Source organism: Epinephelus moara, chromosome 20 (assembly GCF_006386435.1).
Source record: "Epinephelus moara isolate mb chromosome 20, YSFRI_EMoa_1.0, whole genome shotgun sequence".
Taxonomy (NCBI): domain Eukaryota; kingdom Metazoa; phylum Chordata; class Actinopteri; order Perciformes; family Serranidae; genus Epinephelus; species Epinephelus moara.
The window spans coordinates 36,258,246-36,276,086 of record NC_065525.1 but is presented as its reverse complement, the minus strand read 5'-3'; the positions used below and the strand labels follow the sequence as shown (position 1 = coordinate 36,276,086).

General features: G+C 38.5%; 2 protein-coding genes across 2 annotated transcripts in view; one reads left to right on the top strand and one right to left on the bottom strand.

Moving 5' to 3' along the window:
• Positions 1-7,776, top strand: part of tmem168b (transmembrane protein 168b) — a 12,326-nt gene extending 4,550 nt beyond the window's left edge. The window contains exon 4 of the mRNA XM_050072159.1: positions 4,238-7,776. Coding sequence (XP_049928116.1) covers positions 4,238-4,785 — 548 coding nt within the window. The 3' untranslated portion in view covers positions 4,786-7,776. The remainder of the gene's footprint in view (positions 1-4,237) is intronic.
• ptdss2 (phosphatidylserine synthase 2) overlaps positions 5,891-17,841 on the bottom strand; it is a 36,746-nt gene continuing 24,795 nt past the window's right edge. Inside the window, exons 12-13 of the mRNA XM_050072160.1 lie at positions 15,363-15,548; positions 5,891-9,973 (exon numbers count right to left, since the gene is read on the bottom strand). Of these exons, the coding sequence (XP_049928117.1) occupies positions 9,820-9,973; positions 15,363-15,548 (340 nt within the window). The 3' untranslated portion in view covers positions 5,891-9,819. The remainder of the gene's footprint in view (positions 9,974-15,362; positions 15,549-17,841) is intronic.

The window sequence follows — 17,841 nt, the reverse complement described above, 5'->3', positions numbered from 1 at the left end:
GACAGACGGTAATGACAGTAGCTTACAACAACATTACTGAAAGTAATAATATTATAATTATGATTCTGGCTATTGTGGTAAAATATGTTGAAAGTAAATATTTATATCTGATAGTATATGTATGTGACAATAATCATATGTGTATAATAACAGTAGAAGTATGACTAATGATAACCGCAGCAGCAGGAGGCATCTGGCAGGACCACGGCAGCAGCACAACCACACACGTCACACTATCCAGGCACCGCTGTGATATAAGTTAACCTGCAAGATAGTGGAGCGCAAAGGGTCCGGAGAAGAAGCCGAGTTAGCAAGATGCAGTAACAGGACATGAGAGAGAGAAGGAGAGAAGGTGCCCGGTGTATTATAGGGGGTCCCCGGCATACTATTTTATATCATACTATACAATGTTTTTTTGACATTATAATGTACTATGATCTTTTTAAGATCATACTATACTTTTATTTTTTTTTATCATACTATGCTATGACTTCTTTTATCATACTATACTATGAATTCTTTTATCATACTATACTATGATTTTTTTATCATACTATACTATGACTTTTTTTTATCATACTATACTATGATTTTTTTATCATACTATACTATGATTTTTTTTATCATACTATACTATGAATTCTTTTATCATACTATACAATGACTTTTTTATCATACTATACTATGACTTCTTTTATCACACTATACTATGACTTTTTTTTATCATACTATACTATGACTTCTTTTATCATACTATACTATGACTTTTTTATCATACTATACTATGACCTTTTTAAAAAAAAAAAAAAAAAATCATACTATGCTATGATTTTTTTTTGAAACCTAGACATAACCTGATGTGTGACTCCCCATTCTTCCCACTCCCAAGAAAGGCCAGTAACACAGTTTTTAAACAACAAAGAAGTAGTTTATTTGATCTTTGGATGTGAGCAGTGCCTAAAACAACAAACAAAAATATACTGATTGTCCATAAACTTACCTGAAACAAAAGACAAATTGATTACCTTAACTTCTATCATTTAAAAAAACAGGGGAAAAGAACATGGCAATCCCAAACAAAAACAGGCATCTCACTCCTACTCAAACTGCTCTAAGTGCTCTATTTACAGTGCTCTACAACAAAAGATACAAGAAAAACCTACTAATTATCCTAAACATAAAGCTGCTAAACAAAACTCTACTCACCTACTCAACAACAATTGAATATCTCTACTACTTAACAGAGTTATCAAGAAATACACACACACTAATTTGCTAGGCTGAGGAGTCTTGCGTGCAGGTACTCCCACACATCACAAACACAATCTAAGTATACTTCGGGCATTGTTGGTGGTGGAAAGGTGAAAGGAGGGAATAGCTTCTCTCAGCTTAAGGTTTAAAAGCGCTCTGACTCCAAGTGGGCCAATCCGGTGTCAACAATCTTCTTGTGCCAGCCCAATCAGCATTCACGACCTGCCTCGCTAGAACCAATCAAACTTCAACACATGCACACATTCTGACAGGAAGAGAACATCTTAAAGGTCACACAGATCAACACAAGGAAAATACTAAAAAAAAATAATGACCTAGGTCATAACATACTATACTATGGGTTTTTTTTTATACTATACCTTGACTTTTTTTTAATCATACTATACTATGATTTATTTTTATCATACTATACTATGATTTTTTTTAACATACTATACTAATTTTTTTTATCGTACTATACTATGACTTTTTATCATACTAGACTATGATTTATTTTTATCATACTATACTATGACTTTTTATCATACTAGACTATGATTTATTTTTATCATACTATACCTTGACTTTTTTTTTAATCATACTATACTAGGATTTATTTTTAACATGCTATACTATGATTTTTTTTTATCATACTATAGTATGATTTTTTTAAACATACTATACTATGATTTTTTTTTACCATACTATACTATTTTTTTTAATCGTACTATACTATGACTTTTTATCATACTATACTATGACTTTTTTTTTTAACATACTATACTTTGACTTTTTTTTTTTAACATATTATATTATGATTTTTTTTATCATACTATACTCTGATTTATTTTTAACATACTATACTATGACTTTTTTTTTTACCATAATGACCTAGGTCATAACATACTATACTATGAGGTTTTTTTCATGACATATTATGCTATGATTTTTTTTTTTATCATACTATACCTTGACATACTATACTATGAGTTTTTTAACATAATATACTATGACTTTTTTTGACGTACTATACTATGATATTTTTTTATCATACTGCTATGACTTTTTATCATACTATACTATGACTTTTTTTTATCATACTAAACTATGACTTTTTTATCATACTATACTATGACGTCTTTTATCATACTATACTATGATGTCTTTTATTATACTATACTATGACTTTTTTATCATACTATACTATGATGTCTTTTATCATATTATGGCAATTTTCATGAAATTTTCACGTCATAATATACTATGGCAATTTTCATGAAATTTTGACGTCATACTATACTGTGATATTTTTCATGACATTTTCACGCCATACTATACTATGACATTTTTCATGAAATTTTCATGTGATACTATACTATGGCAGTTTTCATGACATTTTAACGTCATGCTATACTATGACATTTTTCATGAAATTTTCACGTGATACTATACTATGGCAATTTTCATGACATTTAAATTTTCACGTGATACTATACTATGGCAATTTTCATGACATTTTAACGTCATGCTATACTATGGCAATTTTCATGAAATTTTAACGTCATACTTTTCCATGGCAATTTTCATGACATTTTAACGTCATACTATACTATGACATTTTTCATGAAATTTTCACGTGATACTATACTATGGCAATTTTCATGAAATTTTCACGTCATACTATACTGTGACATTTTTCATGACATTTTGACGTCATACTATACTATAGCAATTTTCATGACATTTTGACGTCATACTATACTATGACATTTTTCATGGAATTTTCACGTGATACTATACTATGTCAATTTTCATGAAATTTTCACGTCATACTATACCGTGACATTTTTCATGACATTTTGACGTCATACTATACTATGGCAATTTTCATGACATTTTGACGTCATACTATACTATGACATTTTTCATGAAATTTTAACGTCATACTATACTATGGCAATTTTCATGAAATTTTAACGTCATACTTTTCTATGGCAATTTTCATGAAATTTTAACGTCATACTTTTCCATGGCAATTTTCATGACATTTTGACGTCATACTATACTATGACATTTTTCATGAAATTTTCACGCCATACTATACTAGGGCAATTTTCATGACATTTTGACGTCATACGATACTATTTTAATCATACTACTTTTTTAATCATACTATACTATGACTTTTTTTTATCATACTATAGTATGATTTTTTTTTTATCATACTATGCTGACTTTTTTTTAATCATACTATACTATGACTTTTTTTTTTACCATACTATATTATGACTTTTTTTTAATCATACTACACTATGACTTTTTCTTTATCATACTATACTATGACTTTTTTTTTTTATCATACTATACTGACTTTTTTTTTATTATACTATAGTATGCCTTTTTTTAATCATACTATGACTTTTTTTATTATACTATAGTATGCCTTTTTTTAATCATACTATACTATGTTTTTTTTTTTTTTTACCATACCATATTATGACTTTTTTTTATCATACTATACTATGACTTTTTTAACATACTATACTATGACTTTTTTTAATCATACTATAGTATGACCTATACTATGACTTTTTTTAATCATACTATAGTATGACTTTCTTGATTTTTTTTTTTAACATACTATACTATGACTTTTTTTAATCATACTATAGTATGACTTTCTTGATTTTTTTTTTTAACATACTATACTATGATTTTTTTTACCATACTATCCTAAGTTTTTCTGTGATACTATTGTATGACCTTTCATCATACTATACTATGAGGTTTTTTTTTATGACATTTTATGCTAGGATGGTTTTTTTTAATCATACTATACTATGATTTATTTTTATCATACTATACTATGACATTTTTTTAATCATACTATATTGAGGTTTTTAAAAAAAAATCTTTTATTGTTCTCCTTATGCATTGTTTGTTTCTTTGTGATCTGTAATCAGCTGGTTTCTGTGTTCATCATCAGGAGGAGACACACTTCGCCTGGATCAGATCTTGGAGTGGTGGAGGGAGAAGAATGGCAGCTTCTGCTCGCGCCTCATCTTGGTGCTTGACTGTGACAACTCGTTGGCGTGGGTGAAAGAGGTGAAGAAGGTGGAGGGTCTGTACGTGGCTGTTCAGGGAGCAACGCTTGTCCGAGTGACAGATGTTGAGCTGCAGGAACCCCCGCAACTCGGAGACTTCACTTCTCAGTGGGTGGAGTATAACTGCAACTCAAACAGCGACATCCGGTGGTCTGAGAGGGGCAGGGCGGTCTCTGCCACCTATGGCATCTCCAAACACTGGAGCGACTACACACTGCACCTGCCAACAGGAAGTGATGTTACCAACCACTGGAGCATATACTTCCCTCGAATGACCTACCCGGTGGTCCAGTTGGCGCTGTGGAGCAGCGGTCTCAAGGCGCTGTCGCTCTACAGCATCTGCCTGCGATGTCTGAAGCGAGTCAAACTAAACTGGTTTCCACCAGCGATACTTGACACTGGCCAAGGCTTCAAACTGGTTAGATCGTAGAAAGAAAAAAAAAAACAAAAGCTATTTTTATTTTCAGATTATATTTCTTGGACGCTGAAAATAGGCAGCTATTGGATTGTTAACGTGCCGCTATCCTGTTCGTTACTGAAAAACTAATCAATGTAGTTACTGATTCGTGCATTTTGAAATGTCTTTTTAGAACCAGTTTTATATTCTTTGCAAGATTTTCTATTAATGTTTTTAGCTTTGATTAGAGATCTTAACATCCCTGTTGAACAGATGGATAAAATGTGACTGAGCACATCGACACTATTTTTGCACATTTTTGCATCGTAAATACTGTTAGATCTGATTCCACCTTGACTTTGAGAACATTCGTGTTGTGCCTTTTACCGTAAAGTCACCAAAGAACATCCAGCTCGCCTGGCTGATCTTCTTAACCTTTAACCAAAGTGGCCGTGGTACATTTTCAGAGGAAGATCTCAGGTGTACATCTTTTTTAAGAAGTCTAGAGCTGAAATTTTTATGTAGTTCTTGTAATTTGATTGTGAAATGATTCCTCTCACACCCTTCTGTACTACACTATGCATTTTACGCTCCACATATATTCAGTGCACTGCTTTGTTGTAACAGCATTTTGTAATGCTTTTGGGGGTCAGTTTTTTTAATTACTCTCCAGCTGCTTCAGGGAGTCCAGAAAGTTTTTTTTTTAACCGTACTGATGACTGCACTACACACAGAGATGTGTGCGAACTACAGTATTTATGTTATAATAAACCCCGGGAATTAAATGCATCACATGATGACAGACATTTTCTTTCTGGGGTTTATTGCAGTTTACTGGGCTATGCACGATTATTCAGGTGAAAGATGGGTACAACTATGCAATAAAGGAGAAGTGGGACTTCACTGCTCAAATCATGAATCGCCAGTGCTCCTCTTTTGGGTAAAAACTGCTATAATTAAATGGGGTTTTTTCATGTGTCTGACACTGGGAGAGTAACAAAACTTAAAAAGGGAATAGTGTATTTGCATAACACTTTTCTGATGTTTTCTAAAATCATATTGAAATGTTGTTTGACAGTACTTTCAAATTTAAACTCATACTTACCTCTTTGATTTGATAAAAACCAAGCGGACTAAATTCAGGTTTTCTGTTGATTTTATTGAAAACATTATAAAATTATGTGGTGCAGCAGCATATTTCAGTTTTTAAGATCTTTAACATGTTCACATTTACACAAACCAAGTTGAAAATGGCTTTTACAGCAAGTTGCGAATGACTTCTTGTCCAGGAGACAAGAACACAGGGCAGAGACAGTAACAGAACATCTACTGCCCCCATGTGGCTGCAAGTGAAACTACACTGAACCCTAAAACACACTAAAGGAAGAGGTCCTTTATCAGTGGGGGAGGCCAGTTCCTGTTTAGTTCTACAGCTCATTAATGAGTCCACTTCCTGAATTCAGTATTTTGTGGTTTCAGAGCTGATGTGCAAATTCATGACTTGGGTTGGTTTAAGTCGGACAGAAGCACTTTGACCGACCCAAGGCATGGACACAGGTACACAGTGAAACCCCATCCCGTGTCTAAAAGGCTTCATTTACGAAAGGAGGGAAAGAAAGCAAACTTCCTGAACTTCTACCAAGTTCACAAGCAACTGAATTAGCACAGCACTGGATAACGCGTACAAACATTGATTTTAGGGTTTTAAATTTGAACAGTAATCTTTATATTCAAAGAAGAGGGTGAAATATTTTAACAGTTGCAGCCTGAATGAGCATGAGAATGATCTTTGCAACAAAAAAAAAAAGAAGCAAACTTCAGTTTAGTGTTTGTGGCAAAAGAAACATGATGACTAACCCTCTCATTTGAACAGCAGATTCTACTGGATTACATTCACTAGAAAATTACTATAGTGTCATTAAACATCAGCCTAGTTTACAAGAGGGAAATTTGGAGATAGATTCACAGATGTCGTTTACTTAGTCTTCAACTATGCAGTATGTAGCCACCGGGACACGATGAGTGACACAAAAAATTTACAGCTGATTCTCTGACAGTCACAAGACCTGGACAGGACAAAGACTAAAGCTTTCTGAGGGACATTTTTTGGAAACAGAAGATCCAACCTGACTGGAAGCAACAGTGTTATTTTCAGTTTGAATCAGTTGGATTTAAGTGTAAAGCTTTTTTTTTTGAGCATTATTAAGTTAAGAATATTTAAATAAGGCTGCAACAACTACTAATTTATTATCGATTAATCTGTTGATTATTTTCTTGGCTACATGATCATTTTGTTTAAAGAAGGTCTGAAAAAAAAAGTGAAAAATAGCCACTATGAAGTTGTAGTTTCATCCAATACCCAAAGATATTTAGTTAAGTATTACATCAGACAAAAAACAGCAGCAAGAGGCCACCACAGAATGTTTGGTGTTTTTGCTTGGAAAAAAATAATCACTGAAACATGATCGATCATCAAAATAGCTTAGGAATAATTTTCAGTTGATTCATTTACATCACTACATTTAACAATTTTGTTTGTAACTTACAAGAGAAAAAGCAACTAAGATGATTCCACATATTCAGAATGAGAGACAATTAGTGTTACAGAAACAGGAGAGTTGAGGTCCACAATTTTCCCATAAGTAAATTTGGTTTCGATGGTCTGACCTCCAGGTCTTAATTTCCATTAGTAACATAAAAATTGCCGACACGACTAATCCCAGTGGTTTTGGACTCTGCTTTAGTTGAAATGAAAAGGAATCTAAATGAGGTTTAACAGCTGTTTGAGCGGCTCAAGTGGGTCTGAGTGGTATTTATGGCTTTAGCAAGAATGACATCTAAGCTTTGGCTTGTTGCATGTGCAATGTGTCAACCCTGCAGAGCTGGAGACGGATGGTTCTCTGCCCAAACCAAACGCAACTAAGGCTCCGATCAAACAAAGCACCTTTTAGCAGCCTGGTTTTCAATGAGTGATTACTGCTTTTGCATTGCTGAGCACCTTGCATTTTCTTTACTCTATACAGCTGGACACCTCAAGTACGACAAAAAAAGTTTCCCTATTGTCAAATTAAAATGAATTGAGGTGGGCCTTTCATGGTGGTTATGACAAGAAGTAGCAGCGTACATGGTTAGTGTGAAGCTACCGTAATGTCACTTTTATGTTGCCGTGGGCGGGCTGAGACATATCTACTTTCTAACGTCTTACTAGCTGTAATTAGGCCTGACGATTAACAGCAGATTGTACCCTGAACTGTCCCCAACTCATCCTAAAATAAGCCTTAAACCAACCATCATCCAGGTAAAGCTGCTGGACCAGCTGGTGGTACTCCCTGTGATTTCTACTCTGTCTAAGGGTCTCTGATTCCCTGTGATCAACATACTGTACCATTTGGAAACAACCTCTCATCTTCAATCAGAGCAAGTGCTCTCTGGCTGTCAGATTGTAAAGGTACAGATTTGTGAGTACTTTACAGCAAAACAGCGGTTAAGACAGGTGAAAAGACGCCACAAGCTGCAAAAAGCGCTCTGTCCGATCGGGGCAGGCTTCAACCAAGAAAAGGCATTGCGATGCACCTCGTGTTTCACACGCTGTCTGACTGGGGCCTAAACCTTCATTTCTCCCATGTTAAGGCGGGTTTCGTTTCAGGTGATTCAGACACAGCAGAACGTGACATTTTAATAAAATTAAAGCATTAAATAATAATTTAAAAAATACATTTGGCATAAAAGGAATCAGATATTAAATTCACCCTCTGATGTGACTGAATCCGCTGAGCCCAGCCTTATTTACAGTCCTGTTACAATGGAGGGACATCCTGATCTCTGCCATTCCTTACTGCACCGTGTGTGAGTCGACATGTCTCCATGAGAAGGGAGCACGTCTTCCTGTCAGTGTGATTGTCATGGATGTGTTCGTCATAGTGCTGCAGATTCCTCATTTTTACAAAAAGGAACTGGAGTACAATCTAGTGTTCAGAATCCATTTACCCTAAAGAAACAACAGTAGTGACAAAACATTTACAAAAAAAACACCCAAACTCTACCCCATATATTTCTGTATAATCAGCAGTTAAATAACTAGAGTATGGTACATCATGATTTTCTTTCTTTCTTTTTTTTTTTTTTTTTTTTTTAAACAAACTTGTCGTTTGTCTGAGAGGAGCGAAAGGCTTCGGCCAGTTCCTCCTCTCTCTGTCAGACTGAGCGAGGATCCCCAGCAGTTACAAGGACCCGAGGTTCTCTGGGAATCAGAACCGTGAACTGTCAATGAAAAGCTGACGTTGTCTCCCACGTGTACATGATGTGTCTGGAGCTTGCAACCAACCCTTAGAAAAAAAAGAGTACTCTTAACTTTCAAAGATGCGTTGGAATACGATAGACAAAAAGTAGAATATTAACTGAACATAATAGAAATGTGTCGTCACTAACCAAGCTCCATTATAACTGCTGCTTGGCGATATCGTGGCCCAAACCCCAGGGTGATACTGAACATCAGTCACCTACTGAAACGTGTCACTGCTCCCAATACTCCTTTTTCTCACCTGCACTGATGCGACTGCACAGAATAAAGCGTATTTACAGAGGCGGGCATTTTTCCGCAATCTTGTTTTCAAAGACAAAATGTGCAGCTGAGAAAACGGAGAACTGCTGTCGATTATTGGTCACGTGTCTGTCTGCTTCCCTGATCACCTTTATCCCCCCTTCCACTCTGTTTCCCCTCATCACCCAACTTCCAAACTAATGTATAAATAACACAAAAAATGTATCTTGTCCTATGTATAATTCCCCAAATGCTTTTAAAAAATAGAATGAGGTAAATCCCTGTAGTAAGACAATAACTAGGCAATGCACCGAATGAAAATTGCCCCTTCCACCCCCTCGCCTCTGTTGAATGACTACTTGGTTCATGTAGGCACAAAAAAAGTCTACACAGCACGTACATGTGTCCATCGGTTTGCCTCTACGTGTGTCTTTGTGTCACGACTCTCCTTCAGTCTTTTCATTTCGCGCCATCAAACCTCGTCCTGTTGCTGCTGACAGACCGGTTACGACTCGTGCTCTCCCGTCTCAGGACTTCCTGTGCCGCACCGTCTCGGAGCTGCCGTTCAGCTTGCTCCGCCCGGATGGGGTGGCTGTGCTGCCGTTGCCCAGAGGACGGTCCCGGTCCGTGGGGACTTCCTGTTTGCGTCGACGGGTCTCTTTGTAACGGAGTGTGATGTCACTGTGAGAAAAGAGAGGACACAGTTAACAGCCTCGGGAACAGTTCCTCATGGCTAGATTCTGTTCCACCAGCTTTATTGCTCAATGCGCTTCCTCATGGAAAACACATTGAGCAATTAAAATAAAACAGACGTGTTCCTGAGGTCTTCTATCTGTTTTTCAGCAAAATACTTGTCATTTTTAAACCTCAACACAACAAAGATAAAAAGGAAACACTTAAATTTAGAGTATCTGAAAGTAAGGAAGCTGATTTAAGACTGTTGATTGTCTAAAATAACCCATGAGTTTTCACACTCTACAACGACCATTTTATTTGTTGAGACAACAAATGTGATGCTGCTGACACCTTTACTTTCTAAAGAAAAGCTACGTCACTTTCTCTCTCAACCATGATATGCATCGTCATGGAGAAAAGCAAGAAGTCCAAAGAGGTTGGCACTCCCCCTCTATCGTCATGGAGATGCTAAATTGCAAGAATCAAATACCAGTGCCAAGTTCTTCGAGGGATAATTAATAAGAAAACTTTGGTTTACTTAAGAGCATAATACTCTATGAGCTGTGAATAACTGATTGAAGTGTCTAAAGGTGTGTGTCCACATTGTGATTTTCTTTAGCAGAAAGGTGGTGGCAGGACAGCAAGGAGCACTTTGTCCAAGCGACTCGTGGCTTTTGTTTCTGTGACAACGTCTGCTAGGTGGCTAACATAATGCTATGTTAACACAGGGCTGACTACACAGTTAACAAGCTTACAACACAGGGGAGATGGTAAATGGACCTGCACTTGTATAGCACCTTTCTAGTCATCTGACCATTCAAAGCGCTTTTTTCACTACGCGTCACATTCACTCTTTCACACACACATTCATACACTGGTGGCTGAGGCTACCATACAAGGTGGCAGTTCTTAACACACTCACACACTGATGGAACAGCCATTGGGAACGATTTGGGATGAGATACTTCGACATGCAGATTGGAGGAACCGAGGATCGACCCGCTGATCTTCCGATTAGGGGACGACCTACTCTACCTTCTGTGGTGATAAAGGTTCAACACTCACCAGCAACACTTCCTTCCCATAAATAGACTTTTCTGTCTGTTTCTGAGTGACAAATCACATAGCTCGGGATAGACAGTATCTCAAGGAGCAGCTGTGACAACATCACTGCCTTCTGACAAACAATTCAGCCAAAATTGCTCGGAGCCGTCCGCTACGTGGACGTAGGTCTTAATCTGGCTACCTCTTATGCATATGCCATTACTGGTTATATACCATCGATGTAACCCAACCTGGGCCCTATCTCCCCATGTGTATGTGTGCGTATGATTCATAGGTACAACTTGTTCTAAAATTGGTTCAGTATTGAGGGAGGCGGATGCAGCCGGCAGCCGCGAAACGAGCTAAAACGGTAACGGGGGCAAATGCATCCCGTATAAGTTTGCACATTAAAAGTGCTTTTTTTTTCGCCACTGACCGGTTCAGATCACCAGTGCTATCTCTGTAAATAGCATACTAAGTGTTTCCCTTACCTCTGGGCTGTGTGACGTCATCTCGCGAGAGCTTTGCTCCACTGTGTCTGTAGCTCTCTCTACTCGTGGGACAGCCGTTTTCTTGAGGAAGAGGTGTTTCGGGATTGGATGTCTTCTCTTCTTCGGCTGGCAGTAGTCATCTTGGGAGAAGTGAGCACTGCAGACCCGATGGTCTGCAAGGCGCAGTGTCTGGACAGGAGTGTTAGCATCCATTTGTAGCACAACTAGCCACAACTTCAGCATCTCGCCGTCCGACAAAGGCAGCCTATGAAAGCTGTACGGGGTGTTGCGCGACATCCTGTTCTTGCAATTCGGATAAGCACAAACACGAACCATTGTTTTCAATCGATGCAGTAAAACTCTCAACTGTACTCCGGGACAACCAGCGGCGCTCAGCATGGCTCCTCTGTTTTCTTCCAGCAACAAGCAAAGCTCTCACGAGATGACGTCACAGCCGGGAGGAGGTGAAGGGTCAGGGAAACGCTTAGTATGCTATTTACAGAGATAGCACTGGCGATGTGAACCGGTCAGTGGCGAAAAAAGCACTTTTAATGCTTAAACTTATACGGGACGCATTTGCCCCCGTTACCGTTTTAGCTCGTTTCGCGGCTGCCGGCTGCATCCGCCTCCCTCAATACTGAACCAATTTTAGAACGAGTCGTACCTATGTATCATACACACACATACACATGGGGAAATAGGGCCCAGGTTGCAAAATACCGAAGTTATCCTTTAATGGTGGAGCACCAAACCTCTTCACATCCCCACAATACTCACCTTTGTCTGCTGATGCTAATGTAGTGTAGCAGATGATGGAGACGGATGTGACACACCTGAACCTGAACAACTGGGTCAAATTGTGTTTGCAGATAATTCTTTGAGCCTGTTTATACCTGGTAATGACATGGGGCTTTGGTGATCCCATCACAAGAGGAAATAAAAGCGTAAACCACCAAGACGCACTGTGGTGGTCTGGGACACATTTGACCAGACCTTTTATAGTGTACACTCTACGCTGATGCATCCTGACTAGTCCCCCGACAAGCACGTAACAGAAAAATAAGCCATCAATGTAGGATGTGTAGGATGTAATGGTCGGTCTTTAACTTGCCCATTTTAAGATGAGTTAGACGAAGTGTTGTCTGATCGGCCATCGTTTTTTTGCCCTATGGAAGGAGATGTGTTGAATTCTGCTGACAGTGGTATCTCCAGCTGCACTAACACAACCGCTAACGTGACTGGCGAACATGCTGGTGAGCAGCTAGTGTGGACACAGTAACTGTGCGCAGGGCCCTTTGACTTTTTAGGGCAAGTCACATATAAGCAATAAATTCTGAATACAAGTGGTCAGCCTCAGACGTATTATAGATACAGGTGTGAAAGGTTATGTGTCTCAGCTCTCCACTTGTGTTCAGATCACAGAGACAGATGTTGATACCAGGTGTAGACAGGCTTTAGCTCAGTGAGACTAACAGTAACAGGAGGTACATGCGCACCTTCTCCCACCCTAACAACACAATAATGGTCACAATGCTTTTCTTTAGGGGTAAAAGTGACTTATTTGTAACCAGAGAAATCTAAATGCATTATAACCATTTGCAAATACGATTCCACCCAGCGTGTTTTACAATTAAACGGCATGCTGTAGTGTCTGGTGTCGTTGATGCACTGTGCTGTATGACTGGACGACGTGCACCATGAGGGCTGATCTGATTGGCTCTCATCAGGTGAAGGGCAGTTCAGCTGGAGGAGCCGGCATGCTGACAACCACATGTGTGTGTGAAGTGTGCCAACACTTTATTTTGGTTTCATTCAGTGACCCCCTTTGTCTCCTGTCTATCACTTCTACAATGTCAGCATGCTGGCTGACGTCTGTGTTACTTATCTGACTCACTGCATCTAAGAATAGAAATGATGTGAAAGGAAATGGTAAAAATAAAGACTAAAGAAAAATTTAAAGTGCCATGCAGGAGACGGACCCATGTGGAGTAACATCTTGTGTTGTCTAGAGGATCCCAAAGATCTTCTGAGTATAAGTATGGATCCAAACAGTGACATCTCAGAGGGGAAATAAAACAAAATACAAAACTGCTGATAGGAGGAAACGCCTCTCTCCTATACCTACCTCACTGGACATGGACATTACTGCTGAGCATGGGCAGGAAGGAGTTGGGTGGGAGAAAGGAAGGGAGGGAGGATGGGGAAGGAGAAAGCAGACAAAAAGCTTAACATGCTGGGGCATGGCTGCGCTTCACAGGAGCACTACTCAACAGAAGGTGAATCAAACCAAAAGCAACCTAAAATATATCACTGCATGAGGTCAGGAGGAAAAGGAAAATCAGATACAGGGCCTACTGATGAAGAACGCTCATTGGATCACATGCACATAAACCCAGGGTTCCCATGTCCATCAGATTCCTGGAAAAGTTATGAATTAGCAAAACTGTTTTCCAGGCCTGGAAATGGTTTGGAATTAGCGTTTAAGAGATTTTTTGACTATACACTGTTTTAAATATATTTATAAAAATCCCAAAACATGTCTATGATGTGTGAAATATGATCCTTGTATTACTAATTTAAAATCTAGTGCTGCACTGCGTGACCATTGAAACGTCACTAGTATCACAAAATATACTTAAACCGGATCACCATCATGTTATCACCAAGGCCGCGCCCCCTTTTTGGGTAAATAAATGTGACATCACATAAGGAGACAAAAAGGTAAATACCATGAGGTAACCATCTTTACATGTGCAGATGTTAGCGGTGGGGGAAATATCGATACAGCGTAGTATCGCAATATTTTTGTGTGTCAATACTGTATCGTCAAACAGTGACAAATGTGTCAAAATCTATTTTATTGTATAAATCACTAATATTACAATTACTAATTAATCTTTAGGTAGCCTACTAGAATAATATAATCAACTGCATTTTTCAATCCACGAGAAAAATTTTGCTGCTGCAAAAAATGGTTTCAGTAAGGTGAACAGACTTTATAAAACAGATGTTGACAAACAAGACTATATTTTATTGCAATACTCAGCATATCGCAACATGTTTAAGATCGCAATAATCGTGACTTAATTATCGTGATTATATTGGATCATGGATCCTCTGGTGATTCCCACCCCTAACAGATGTATACATGAGTAATATCTGGCTACTGTGTTGTCATTGATCCACTTGGATGAGGGAAGACTGAAGCAAATCCAACTGTAATCCAAACACATGTCAAATTGCACTGACATCTACAGGATCTTTGGCTGTCTATCCTTCAAAAAAGGGCGTGGCCTTGAAGTTTTTGGCCGTATCCATATGTGCCGGTCTGGTCGATTGGAATATGGAGCTAGCTGGTTGTTGCAATGTCTAAAGTTAGCAAGCACTAGCAGTTTGCTTAGCTGCAAATATCTGGTGCATGCTTAATAATGTATGGCTGTATCACTATATAAGCCTACTCATTTTAAATTACTTAAAGTCAGGAAACTGGAGTGAAATATTATAGGAAAGTTACGGAAAAGTTTTGAAAATTAATTGGTAAAAATGTGTGGGAACCTTGTAACCCATGTTCATGAAATTCAATTGGTTATTGTGATTTAACTGTACTTTTTTGCAAAGCAGTGGTGACTGAGAACAAATGGCAATTTATTATTTTTAAACTGCCACAAAAAAAAAAAGAAAAGCTCAATCCCTTCTTTGCTTCTTTAGTCTCCTGTTTTTAAAGTAATTTCTCTTCCTGAATGAGCACAGAATTTTATCATTTCTTTTAGGCATCCATGACCTATGTCGTTAAGGAGCTTTGCAGCTAATTTTATCTAAATTTCTAACCCCTGTACCCCCTTGCCCACACTGCGTCTTACCGGATGAAGAACCGCCACAGGGTCCAGATTAAGATGAGGAGGAGTCCTAAGAACCAGCACTGCATGATGAAGAAGGGGATGGGCAGCATGATGGTGGTGGGGTCATACTTGAGCACTATGAGGAACTCAGTCACCGTGATTGCTGCCACCAGCCACGCCTGCTGGCCGAGCTTTTTGTGGAACTTCCTGTGGGAAAAATCACAAGACGGTGTCATCATGGAAAAGTCATCAAACTGAGAGAATGTTTTTACTGTTTGTAGGTGAGACTGTGCTGCAGGCGACACCCAAAATAGACATTATATCACAGTAATACTCAAGGTTACAGAGCTGCTGAAAAATCTTTCTGCACAATAGTTACTACACTTTAAAGTAAAATAGTTTGTAAGTTTTTAGAAAGCAGCAACACACTGATATACCCATCAATTAAGACAAAACTGCTACATTATGTAGAGCTGACTGCTCATTCTTTGTTGCAGTGAACGGGACCATTTTTGTTGGATTCTGATACAAATAACGCCACAGATTTAGTCAACTTAAAACTTTCCCTCACAAACGACCTGAAAGAAATGACCAAGCTCGTTTGGCCTGCGACTCCTCACTATGAAAAAGAAAATGTTGTCAATTGCTTAAGGCAATGCAACATGTTTGCATATTTGTCAGACATGTTTGCTTTCTGTAGGCAGATGTGATAAGAAGCTTACTATCAGTCAGATAAATGCACTCCCTCCCTAATCTGCTCTGAGGGTTTTCCAACAACAAGCTCACATGCTGCACATACTGGTACTACTACTACTACTACTAGCACTGAACTGGAAAAATGAGTTTATTCACATACAGAGATAACCATCAAAGACTAAACATCATACAGTCAGTGAAATGTCCCCTTGCAGGATGGCTGACAAAACTTTGTGGGAATTATTATGGTGAATTTATCTCCTCACTGCTGTGTTGCTTATTGCTCTTTTTTTTCTGCTTGGTAATTAGAGGTCAACCGATTCATCGGTTTGGCCTATTAATAGGACTTTATATAAAGTATCGTTAATAGTGGAACAGGGCTCCGATAGTGGCTGATAGCTGTAACCTCCACTTGTCACGTGGGTGCAGCCTTGCACAGAGTAGCCCACATGCAAGTACTAAAATGTATGCTTTAGATTATTTGTATGATTTAAATTAAAGTTACCTAATGTAGGACAGCTTTACTTATTTATCAGGGGCATAATAAGGTTGCTGGTCATAGAATAGCGTTATAAGCTTTCTCTGTTTTACTACAAAGCATGGTCCGTATAATTTCATTGGAATTAAGTAGCAAGCTACTAGCAATGTGTGTGAAATTAATTTCTGATAACCTAAACAACCATTAACTCATTATTACCTCGAGACCGGGAGTGGCCGACACTCAGTGCGCTCCAGCAACACATGCACAACTTACTTTCAATCTCATTTTCCACTGTACATCAGATATAATTTTCTCAGAAAGCGGTTATCCCCACATTTTTATGGCGATATAAAATGTGACTTTGTCCCAGGGAACAGCTGATTTTACCACAAGGCTGTTTAGTGCCGTTCATGTCATAACAGGCCTGTTTAAAGTCAAGGTTGGCAGGTGTTATCGGCTTTTTCCTGCTCCAAACTATCGTTATTATATCAGCCATTAAAAATACACTATCGTCAACCTCTATTGGGAATGAAGGACCACTATCTTTACTGACGTGGAAACGTGGGAAACAAATCCTTCAGCAAAATTTATATACTATATTTATATACTGTACAAAAAACACACAACTATAGCAGTTGTTGTGTTGCACTCAGGACAAGTTGATGCCAGCAAGTTTCTAATGATGCATCTTCACTGTGTGGTGCAACACAGCTCTACTCGACTTGACCAACTCTATCTTGGTTTTCCATTAGCAAAAGTTGTAATAAGTACTTTTTTGGTACCACCTCAGTTGAGGTTACAAGCAAGCTGAGCCGATACTAGAAGGTGGAGTTAAAGCACTGCAGACCACTATCTGCTCAGAGAGAATCGTCACTAGAATCGTCACTTGCATACATTTTTAAACAGCCAAGCTACCGTCAATAGTGACCACAATTGTTTCATTCATTCAACGCAGATTTTTAAACATGGCAGCCTGCAAAATTACACTGTACAGTACACCATGCAACTGATGAAGTGCAAATGTTCCTCTGGTTGGTTGCTGACTGAGAGTTCGGCGAGTGTCGTGTTGAAGATAATGTTACAGCAGTTTCATGCAGCATCACTATGGCAAGCAAATTTGAGAATCCTAGGATAATGAAGGAATGACCCGCCTTTCTCTCACTATGATTGGCTAGTACTTGTTGCCTTTGTTGGTTGAACTGGTTAGATTTAGGCATGAGGAGTGGGACTGGTTTGGGGTAGAGTAAAGGTGCGGACACACCAAACCGACATCAAAGAACTAGCGGCGACGAAAGCCAACTGCTGCGTCGTCTACGTCGCCTC